This window comes from Hakea prostrata, unplaced genomic scaffold (assembly GCF_041222555.1).
Source record: "Hakea prostrata isolate BN-2017 unplaced genomic scaffold, UWA_Hpros_2 contig_50, whole genome shotgun sequence".
NCBI lineage: Eukaryota > Viridiplantae > Streptophyta > Magnoliopsida > Proteales > Proteaceae > Hakea > Hakea prostrata.
Window position 1 is genome coordinate 163,823 of NW_028291169.1, and position 12,206 is coordinate 176,028.

Below are 12,206 nucleotides of genomic sequence, written 5' to 3' on the forward strand. Positions count from 1 at the left end.
AATACCATGGACTCCCATATTCAGATGAAAGCGTATGGACTTAAGCTAGATGTTCGCGCTCGTATGAAGATGTCTAAGCTTGTTTGGTTTTCTGAATGAATGAATAGAAGTATTCCTTAGATTAAATACACTAAGAATTTTTTTACGTGGGCCTCCTCCATTTCAATTAGAAACTCGATGCAACCCCCTCAAAATTGAAACCTTTCAAAATCCCCCTCCACAATTAACACTGTCAAGTTTCCATTAGTTTCAAATTTTCTTTTACAATTTAACCCTCACTTGATAAATTTATTTGAAATCCCTTGGTATCTTGCCCAATTCTTCTCTGGGGTGAGTGCTTGCCCAAACCTTGCCCAATTCCTCTCTAAACATAAAGCCCTTGGTATCTTTATCCTCTCAATTCATAGGGAAGCTCATTCTTCTCTTGGGTGAGTGCTTCCTACAAACAAATGTTAAAGAAGTTAGAAATGTACAAATATTTAAAATAGTGGTAACTAAGAAATAACAAAAACACTTACCATAACTTTATCTTATGGTACGTCTCTCCGGGTTCTCCATTTTTCTTCTTATGAGTGATAAAAAAATTATATGTCCAATTGTCATCCACCTATCCTACACAAATATTCTTCTGGAGTAAACCTCATAGAAAATAAAAGTATCATTTACCTTCAACCCTTTCTCTTTTACGTGTTTGCTCCATCCATGTTGAACACATCTTTTTTTGTGCTTCTAGTAACAACCCATAAAGGTCCAAAGCATACGATTTCGTCTTCAAAAGTTTTATCGAATAGATTGATTCCACCAGGAGCTCAAGGGAAGAAGTGTTGAGCTGAGCTCTTCTTTGGGACTGCCATCCTGTTAGGCTTCCGAATCTTTAGCACGTAACTGTTTTTGAAAAAGCTCATGGCACCTATTCGTAAATTTCATTCAAAATTTGAAGAGCTAACTCATAAACTGAATTTCCTAAACATTAGAAATAGGTGAAAGCCATGATTAATTTATCTTGTAATACATTTGAACAACAAAGAAAGCAAATGACGAAAGCATCAAAACGTTATTCCATTAAATGGAATGCTGCATGCATGTATCTATAATCTATAATACATGTTTCAAAATTACAAAAACATAACTAAGTAAGAATTTAACTGGGTCTTACCAACAAAAATATAAATGCCAAACACAAATTTTCTTTCCCTCTTCACTTGTCTTCTTCTTATCGGTACCAGTGATAGGTCATGGTAGTTCAGTCGCTTCATATATGGAAGCAATACATCGAAATTGTCTTTCCATTTTGTTGTTAGTATTGCTCTCCATCTCATTTTCTACTTCTGCATTTGCTGGTCCATTCAATTGAATGAGGTTGTCTTTTTTGTTAGCATTGCTTTGCATCTCATTTTCTTCTTCTGCATTTGCTGCTCAATTCAGTTGAATGACGTTGTCTACAACCTCTAGGTCAAAGTTAATTTGTTCCTCAGATTCTTCATTAGATCCTTCTTTATTCCTGAATTTACCAATTGAAATTGAAATTAAATACTTAAAAAGATTGATTTGATATGTTGATGGCTATAAGATATGATACTATAAAAAGCTAACTTCATAATACCAAAAATAGAAGCAAAAAAAGAGGGATGAAAAGCTGCAGATGGAATATGCCGCCACCTCAGATATTCTACCAACATAGCAAACATGACGCATAAACGTGTAAGAGAGCAGAGAAACATAAAGAGAATGAAATTAGGGTTTTCCCAGCTTCAACCTAAATGAATATTCAGTTTGGGTTCTTTTTTTTATTTCCCCCCATTTCCATTTTACATTAATTTTGGGAGAGCACCATGGATAAGATTGAATCAATCTGTAGATTCTCCTCCCTAGATATGGAGAAAATAATAAATAAAGAAAATTGAGACATGGTATTAGGAAAGGAACGTTTGAACAACACCTGTATAGTGTATTTTGGACGTGTTATCTTCCATGACATCTTGTTTAGGATAAGTGATCAATATATTCAACAAAAAATAATTACAAAATAGACCGCAAAGTAAAGTATCCAACTAAACTATAAATTGTTGTAAATATGTTTAAAACTTTATGTTTATTGTTTTATATTTTTATATAAATATATGTTTTAATTGTGTCTTTTATCTTATGGTTTTTATAGCAGAAACTTTAGTCTCACATCGGGCTAAGAGGAGCTAATTATCTCATTTATATATAATAAGGACCTATATAATATTACTTTGGGGTTAAGGATCGAACTCTATGCGACGCAAACCAAGCCTAAACCCTGTTGTGACCCAGCCATGGTTATATAGATATATATTAATATTAATAATTCTATATAACTTTGAGTCGTGGGTCATAGGTGTAACAACCCCCGTATTTATAACCCGGGATCCGTATTGTAGATCTGAGAACCCGAAGGTCTAGTTGGTTTAATTTGTGGAGTGTCCGGATAGAAATCCTTGATCCATACCCAGAACCCATGGATCTAGATTCTCTTGATGGTGAACCTGCCTTGCTTGGAAGTTGGATCTCTGGATCAAGGCAAGTGGTGTCTAGAGATGACCGGAATGAAGGTAAGACCTCTCCCATGTGTTGATTAGGGTTAGGTTGTGTTTGGGTTTCAACCCTTTGAGGAAAGCACCCTTGTATAGCAATATACTAGGGGGCGGTTGTTTGAGGCGGTTGATTGAACCAAGCGACCGCCAGGTTCTGCTTGCGGGAAAATGCCCTAATTTGCCCCCAGACCTCTATAAATAGCAACCCTCACCTAATTAACGAATATTACATTCGGGATTGCTGTTTTCGGTGGTTAGGAGGCATTGGAGACATGGTGGAAGATGGGCGAAGTGTTGTTGGTGATCTGGAACCTTTTTCCTCCTATTCTTGCTGATCTGGTTGAGGTAAGTGAATCCCCATTCCCTCAGTCTCTTTCTTCATCTATTGAATAGTGTAGTGTAGTTCCCTCTTTGGTTGTTCATGATCCTCTTATTGTTGTATCCCCTTTTTAATGTTCTTGATGAGATCTTGTCCTAAAACGAAATTCTGCTTTCATGAAAAGGATGGATCTAATCAAGGGGAGGATTTTAGGTGATCGATCTGCGTTAATTTTAGGGTTTCATGTCACCCCTTTGTTATGGATGTGTTAGGTTTGAAATTTGGATTGAGATCATCCCAAAATCGGATTGATATCGGATGATCAAAAGCATGGGTTTCAAATTGAAAATACACTGTTTTTGGGGTTGTTGCTCAAGGCAGTCGCTTGAGCCAAGCGACCGGCTAGGTCACAATGACTGTGTAGGTTTGAGTTTGGCTTTGATTTGACTCTTGACTCTTACATGTTCTTGTAACCCTGTTTATAGGTGTCCTCTTTTTCTACTGAAAGTCTTATAATTACTTGTGGATTGCATTTTAAAGAGCTTTTACGTAATTCAGGTAAGGAAATACATTCTTATCTTTATGTAATGACTTGAACATGCTAGATCAATGTCTTTCTTTACTATTCTTTAATTGTATATCTTGTTGTAACTATAATAAGCATGCTGATCCTATTATATACTTGCTATTTGTAATATTCTTGTATGTACTTTATCAATTGATGATTGGAATAATGTGGTTCTGATGGAAAGGGTATTCCATTAGGATATCTTGGCTTGAGACATCAGAGGGTTGTGGTATGGGACACATGCTCACTGATGCCTCCAGCATTATCATAACTACTGGATGACATACCTAGGGAGAGTCTAGAGTTGCATGGCTAGGTACCCCACCTACTACTACCCTTTCGGTAGGGGAAGTGAAGCCGGATGACCCGTGACGATGGTGATGTGACTCTGTTTCATTTTATAGTGGTAATCAGTCCATGTGGAGACTCAGTGGTCCATTGTTATTCATACAATGGTAGGGTCGCATATATTAGGGTTGGGCTCATGGACGTCCAAGGAGCGGACCGAGTGTCGTGAGGAGTCATGAGAGGTTTCCACCCCAACAATATGTGGATGACCATAGGGTTAGGGAGTGGAGTCCAATAGCGGTAGGCAGTCCATGAGGGTTCTCATTCCTAGGTTGCGAAGAATACTAAACCGAGTTGGTTGGTGCCATAGGGGATGTATCTGGACTTAATGTAGTGTGTTACCATTATGACCTGCATTGGATTAGAAACCCCAACATGCACCAGTAGTCATGCCAATGGTCGTGGTAAGAGAGTGTTGACTTAAACCCCAGCCATGGTTTGTGAGCCAAGTGTGGACTTACCCCTTTACCCAGAATCCCAACAGAGGTATCCAATCCGTGAGGGATTAGAGTGACTAGACCTACCCAAAGGAGGGCTGGTGTATATCTTAAAGCATGTCAACTGTTAGAGACTTGCACAATTAGATCTTAGTAGCATTCATACTTTTGCATATCATACATATCATATATGCATTGCTGATGGTGTTGACATATGGATGAGAATTATGTTGTCCTTACTGCGTTCGTCAAAACTCATTCATTTTCTTTGTATGTACTATACAAACTACTCAGATGGTGGCCAAACGTTGGAAGTTGGAAGTGATCCGTTTGAAAGACCCTTCTTATATGAAGAAGATGTGGCACTGTCAGTGGGAGATGCAAATAGCTTGTGTGGGAGCTCCTGCAAGTGCAAGGAGTACGCTTATAGCACCAATTGATGGACAGAGGAGACAAGTTGCCAGACATTTTGCCGATCGTATGGAGAAGAACTAGAGAACCCCTTTCTTGCTAAATTAGAAGACTAGTTTTTAGTTAAAGAAAAAGAAATCGGAAAGAAACTTATTTAGTCATTTTGAATTGCTTCCGCTGAACTCATTATTCTTTTTTATCCTTGATTCTTTCCTTTATTATTTTTATTGGAGTATTTGGACTCATGTAATCTTTTTATTAATTATTGCACTTATTCTTGCTCATGATTATCTATTACTTGCATTTATTATTATTGATGGTAAGACCGTGGATCCTGTGACGGTTCACTCCCACAGGTTGTCGGGTGCTTAATTCGAGACCGGCGGGTGGGGTGTGACAATAGGCCTTTATCCGAAAGGTCCATTTTGTCATGGGCCCTAATCTAGAAAGCCATTCTGGGTGAAAACATGGAAATGCCATTAGAGAAGCACTTTCTTTTAGGGAGGTCAGCTAGATAGGTACCTTCCTATAGGGAGTTAAGCTGAATAGGTACCCTCACAAAGAGAGGTTACCTTACCCTTTCACCCACAGCCTTTGGGGCTCTATATAAACCTATTTTCGAGTTCGTTTTTAACACTGAATTTCCTCCTCCCTTTTTTTTTTTTTTTTTTCTCTCTCTCTCTCTCCCTATTGTTATTCTGTTAAGTAGTGAACATAACTTGATTATACCTTGGAGGTTCTCGTGGTTCATTCTTGGAGGCACTGCAAAGAAGAGCAAAAGTCAGAATTGAAGACGTATCACTTCAGTAAAATTAAAAGATAATGGTTAGAAGCTCACAATGAGCCAAGCCCCAGTACTAAAGAATGGAGTTATACTCCACCTCAAGTCCATGTATCTCTTGATACCATGAAATGGATTTGATTTTCCTGATGGCCGCCTCGTCTTCTTTGGATAAGGGTAGGCCTCGATTATTCTCAGAAGAAGAAGTACACCGCCTCCAGACGGTCGGGAAGTGAAGATCCGATGGAGGCGCTCGACAGAAAAAGTATCATTCGCGCCATCTTTTGTGGTTAGAAGGGCAAGTTCTTTTGACAAGGATGTTGCCCCTCCAATCAAGTTCAGCCTTATTGAGTTTGGACAGAAAAACCCATCCGGGAGGATGGGAGATAGAAAGAACATGAAAATGCACAAAGAGAGAAAGAGAGGGGCGTAATGCCAAGTTCAAAACACAAACCCAAGAAGCCGACGATGAGATGCCAGCTATTGGGAAGGAGCATTCCGGGACAAATGTCCCAATGATTCAGAACTGCGACGAACAAAGGATTTAAAAAGGGAAAGCGAACCCTGCTTTCCAGTGCATCTATGTACAGAGAAAATTCACTCGAAAGAGTTGAATCGACACTCTCATCAAGATGGGGAGCCCTAACCTGATAAGAGGAAGGAAAATCAAAATCTTGGATCGCTGAAAGATGGGTTTCCTCCTTGAAAATGGAGGGAACAGAGCCAGGCCCACCATCGGACCTAGAAGTTTGAGGCTGCCTAGAAGACTCGGCAGTTATCCTAGAAGTCTTGGAAGATCCAGACTCATGAAGGACAGAAGGAGTTTCGGTTTTTCTCTTTAAACCTTTTTGAGAAACTTCAGCAAACTCGCGCCAGAGGACAGTTAGGGTTTTGTTATCACTATTCAACTGTTTGGAAGGAGGAGAAGCAAAAGCTTCATTACCACTACTATTACTAAAACTGGATACCAGAGAAACCCTATTATCCGCCATTACTTGTTTCAGTAAGGTACAAAAAGAAAAAGATCAGTAAGCTTATTGATTCAGTGAGGCAAAAGCTTGAGAGCAGGAAGGCGCGAAGCAGACGACAAAGGTTCAAATTCCGGACAAGAAGAATGAAACCTACGAAGACAAAGAACCGCTTTTAAAAGCACCTGCACGAGTGTTCGGGAATCTGAACGATCGAGATTGATTCAAAATCAACGATAGAGATTAGAAGACGTTTTGAAAGTTTGAACTCACGAATCCGAAACAAGCGTTCGGAAACCGTCGCTTGGATTACGTGAGCCACGACAGATTGATTGCAAGGAGACACGTGGCCTTACCCTCACAACGCTCGAGGAAAAGTGACCACCGCATTAAATGTGATATGACATTTAATGGAACACGCAGAGACTATTGCCTGACGAAGAACCCAATTAAAAACCAAGCCCTCGGGATCGACCGAACGCTTGGTCGGGGGGCTCATGATATGGAGAAAATATGATCGAACCGGGTTCATACCTGGTTCCACCCTCGACCCCAGTCGAGACAGAGGGAATCGACTCGCTCCCAGCGAATCGGATCAAGAAGATGGCTTGCTGAGGAAGAAAACTTATTCAGCTACAAGCATGCCCTAATTCAACTTATGAATTAGGTTAATTACCCTAATGATGGCAGACTCAAATTGACGGCTGCGACTAATCATTATCGAAGGGATAATCATCGCATAACCTAAAGGTTATCTCAGGAGTCCTCTACTAGTCCAAATTAGTAGAAGTCTATCGCTCAACGGATCTAACTGTTAAGATCCAACGACTACCCGAAGAAGGCTCAACTGCATCCAACGAAGGAGATTCGAAGGTACACTCTATATAAACCTCACTGCCATACGAGGTGAGGGAGACAAATTCAAATACATACTGGTAGACGTAAACTATCAGAGGCTTACGATCTAGATCACCTTTCCCAGTTCTTTATTCCTTAGCTCTGTGCTTCTAGTAGAGCCGTTTGTGATTAAGTTCATCAAGTGACTTAGCCTTCGGAGGTGGACTCCCGACCCCCGCGGTCGGGCCACATCTGACGCTTTCGTTTTGCAGGTCATCACGAGGAGATCTAAGGGCTGAGCAGATTTTGGACGCATCAGCGTTGAAGGCACTGCTGCTGCTGTTGGTGTTCTTGCTCTGCACATGAAGAGAGAGTCTGCTGCACACGGTTACAGGTGTAGTTGTTCTTATACTGTTGTTTCTCTCTTGGTCCATGTATAGAGTTCATGTGTTGGGTAGCATTAGGGCTGTAACCTTACCTGATTTTGATAGTGCAAGGCTTGATGAGTTCCTTAACTCATCCTTGAATGTAGGTCCTTGTAGGTCCTTGTGACCGAACCAAGTAAACTCTGTGTATTGTACTTTATTTATTTCTTTCTTCTCTTTATTCCGCTGCATTTTGGGTATAGTTCTTAGCACAAAGTTAATCAAATATCAAGGTATGATCTTGGAGATGGGTAGCCTCCTGGGTCGAGATAACTTGGTGGAGAAATTATTGATGGAGTATGGACCAAATGGTGGAGAGATGAATCCCATGATATGGTGTTTAATTAAGGGATGTGTGGCTCAAGGGATTTGATAATTTGCGATTAAATACTAGGCGCGACTCAGCCAAATGAGCTATGGAAATAATGGAATCCACCACTGACATATGGTTTCATATAAGGTGCATTCGAGTCCAAATCATCTCCAGTCAGGAGATAAAAAAAAGGTGATCTAAACTTGATGATTTCAGCTCCATAAGTAACCCAGGAAATGAGGGTGCTAACAGGGTAATTCGTGATTTGAAAGTTAACGTGACGGTTTGGAATATGGGCAGCTATGAGGGGAAGGCTTTTTGGAACTCTAACAAAGTCTGGAAAAGGCAACAGAACCACAGTTGCCTAAGATATGGATGTAATGGAATTCTGACTACCACTGTGGTTTTGAATTCCAATTCAAAGAAGAAAGACCGATCCCCACAACTTTTAATTTCTAAAGACAATTAAATGGAAAATCTCAGTACTATTACTACGGATCACTTAGACCAATTCAGCTGCATGACATCAAGCCTCAAGTCCACCAAAGGATTGCCCAACACCGATAGTATTGAAAATTGAAATTAACAAATTAAAAAGGATAATGATCGATTAATCATGTGGATGCAGTAAATTAAGTAACTTTACATGTAGATCCAGTGCAATGCAAGTCGGTACTTGGCCGGCCTGAAGTAGGCCAACCACTGCATCACATTTAATTTTGTGACTTAAGGGAATATATATGTAGTTAAATCTATATATGTCGTCCTTCCTAAACTGGAGAATTGCCGAAGTAGGTTATAAATTAGGTCGGTTTCAACGTCTTGCAGGGAAAAAGAATCGTAGATGCACCGGCTAAGAGAGGACTCAATGATTAATCCTCTCGATCTCTTTGGCCAAATGTGTAAGATCGATCGTAATCTAGAAGGTAGAACTTCGATCGGTAAAAGTGGGCAACTGCATTAGCTTTTAATAAAGAGTACAAAGCAGTGAAAGCACGATAATGTGCTTTTTTACAACTTCTCCTTAGCCCCTGATCTCCATTATTCGTCTTCTAAGAACTAGTAGTTCTTAAGGTTCAACCAAAACTTCGGAAAGCTCAGTAGCGCTCCCTAATCTGGCAGTACTGGGGCCTGTTCAAGCGGCACATCTGGGGCAGATTCTGAGCCCTTCGAACCATCTGCTCCCTCTGCTGGCTCTGATCACCACCTCCACCAGAGTAGCTTCCACGCCTGTCATAGTCTTGTGAGCTTCCACGCCTATCCTCGTCGAATCTACCTTGTCTGTCGTAATCCTGGGATCTTCCTCCTCTCTCCTCCTCAGCTCGTTCCAGTGCTCTCTCTACGGCCTGACACCTGCACCTCTCATTCACTTGCCTCAGCTCTCTGCAGCAGTGCTCCAGGAACTGCTCTTCTTCGGATCCACGCCTAAGAATCAGATCTCCAATTCCTCGTCCTCGTCCACCTCTCTGGATGTATCGCTGGCAACTTCATGAACAAAATTAACAACATAAACAAAACAATGAGGCCAGACTGATCAGATTATAATGTAATGTAAACTCAAACCCGCCATGATTTTAATGTAAATTCTGAAGAAGAAAGAAACCTGTGCAAGCGCTGGCCACTCAACTCCTGACGGCACTGCCCCCCACTGCTGTATCGGTTTTCTAGCTCTTCATCAGTGTCAACGAAAATTGTGGCTTCTGCCATGACCATTAAGGCCACCAGAACAACACCTATGATCGCAACCCGACCCATTCTTCTTCCCTGCTTGTCAATTCTTACTGATCAGTAGTTGAAACTAGATTTCTTCACTTTGATGAGCAGGGAGAGCTAGAGAAGAAATATTTATAGGAGGTTCTTAGGGATTGCATGGCAAACAAGTGGAGGGAAGCGAAGAGCACGTCCTGGTTTTGGTGGACTGATTCATATATGGACAGGTGCATATTCGCGGGACAATTGTACTTCCGAGTAGTGTGCCTTGCAAAAGGGTTTTGTGGTTCCATGTGATCTAATACATATTACAAAATTACAAAAACATAACTAAGTAAGAATTTAACTAGTTCTTACCACATATTACCAAAAAAAAAAAAAAAAAAAATTAGTTCTTACAACATAAATATAAATGTCAAACACAAATTTTCTTTCCCTCTTCACTTGTGTTTCTTCTTATTGGTAACTGTGATAGGTAAAGGTAGTCCGTTGCTTCTTATATAGAAGCAATACATCCAACAAAAATATAAATGCCAAACACAAATTTTCTTTCCCTCTTCACTTGTATTTCTTCTTATTGGTACCAGTAATAGGTAATGGTAGTTCAGTTGCTTCATATATGGAAGCAATACATTGAAATTGTCTTTGCATTTTGTTGTTTGTATTTCTCTTCATCTCATTTTCTTTTTTTGCATTTGCTGCTCCTTTCAGTTGAATGAGATTATCTGCAACCTCTATGTCTAAGTTAATCCATTCCTCCAATCCTTCGTCAGATCCTTCTTCATCCCTGAATTTTACCAATTGAAATTAAATTTGAACTTAAAAAGATCGATTTGATATATTAATGGCTATAAGATATGATACTATAAAAAGCTAACTTCATAATACCAAAAGTAGAAGCAAACAAAGAGGGATGAAGAGTGCAGATGGAATATGCCACCACCTCAGATATTCTACCAACATATGATGCATAGGATTGTAAAAGAGCATAGAAACATAAATAGCATGAAATTAGGTTTTCCAACCTTCAACATAAATGAATATTCAGTTTTGATGTATTTTCCTATCCTCCCCCCCCCCCTCTTTCTGTTTTACATTAATTTTTGGGAGCATCATCGAGTGTCAATTTTGATTCTACCCTTAAATCAAACAGAAACCCAGAAAATAGGAAATGCCCTAAACTTGTAAGGGTGTAAATACCCAATACAAGTCTCCCACATTCAACAGGGTATGGGGAAGGTCAGATGTATTCAGCCTTATCCTGATTTCTAGAGAGTTTGTTTCTAGGACTTGAACCCGCGACCAAGCGCCGAACAACTGAGCACTTGACCATAGTGCCAAGCACAACTGCGCAACCATCTTAATGATACTACCATAGTAAAAGCAACTGAAAAGAAGCTCTCTCATCTATTAGAGTCATCCAAGACAACAAGAATAATTACAATATGGAAAGAAACAGAGGGAAAACATCAAATAAACATGGAAATGTTTCCCTATTCAACAATTATATATAGAAAAGGAAAATAAATACTTGCATAAATGAAGCAGTAATTTACAACCATTGTGAAATACTTAAAATAGAGGTAGTTACATATTACCACCAGTAGAAGGATAATAATATAATACCACAGCTAAATATATAACATCACATTCAACCTAGTTGCTGTCAAAATAATGCAAATAAATTCTAGTCAAGATGAACAAAAGCCAGCCCCCCTATAACTGCTGCCAAATATGTTACCACATGCAAACTCACATTAAAGTGGTGCTTTTATGTTAACGAGAAAGTACAAGCCTTGTAACTGGCTAATTCACAGAAAAGTAATGTTTCCAATTCAATTGGCTCTCCAATTTGCCCTAGATGACAAGGCCAATCTAGTTTTCACTTTCACAATCTCGATTATTATAGAATAAAGGTCAAAAAAATGGATGCAAATAGATGAAACTCGATACAAACATATGTAGTCTACTAGTGAAACTTATCTTATTCAGCTTTGTTACTTTAAGAATCAGAACTGGAAAAAAAAAGAAGATAAATAGATTAAATTTGAACACTTCATCATACCTGAAGAAGGAGAAGAAAAAAGTAGCAAATTAGATGAAGAATCAAAAGAATGGAATACGAACAAGAAAGAAATTATTTGTAAGCACTGAGCAAGTGTAAATTGGATATGAAACCTAACTTGAATCACTTGATATATATTAACTAGGGTTGATCAAGGCATCATGGACTCCAAAGCAACACTACCTAAAATACACCGGTTGACAGTTGAAACTAGCACAAAGGCTTGTGGTGGTTACAACTGATATCTATTTCACTAGGCAAAGCTGAGAGTTATCTTATCAGGTGCGATGCTGAGTGTACTTTGGATTAGGTTTATATATATATATATATATATACATACTACAAAATTAACCACCCACCCATCTGACAGACATGAAGACTCAAGGAGCAATGTATGATATCTATAATTTTTTTTTTTTGTTTACTAAAAAGATGGTATTTAAACCTAAGGGTGGCTCAATTGGCA

The 12,206-nt window shown here is 39.3% G+C and overlaps 1 protein-coding gene across 1 annotated transcript; it reads right to left on the reverse strand.

Annotated features, from left to right (window-relative positions):
• Positions 1-9,062: 9,062 nt before the first annotated feature.
• On the reverse strand, positions 9,063-9,720 carry LOC148999070 (2S seed storage albumin protein-like). The gene is made up of 2 exons (XM_089141488.1): positions 9,569-9,720; positions 9,063-9,450 (listed from the first exon to the last, which is right to left on the reverse strand). Exons 1-2 carry the CDS (start codon positions 9,718-9,720, stop codon positions 9,063-9,065), a joined length of 540 nt encoding a protein of 179 aa, XP_088997614.1.
• Positions 9,721-12,206: the final 2,486 nt, after the last annotated feature.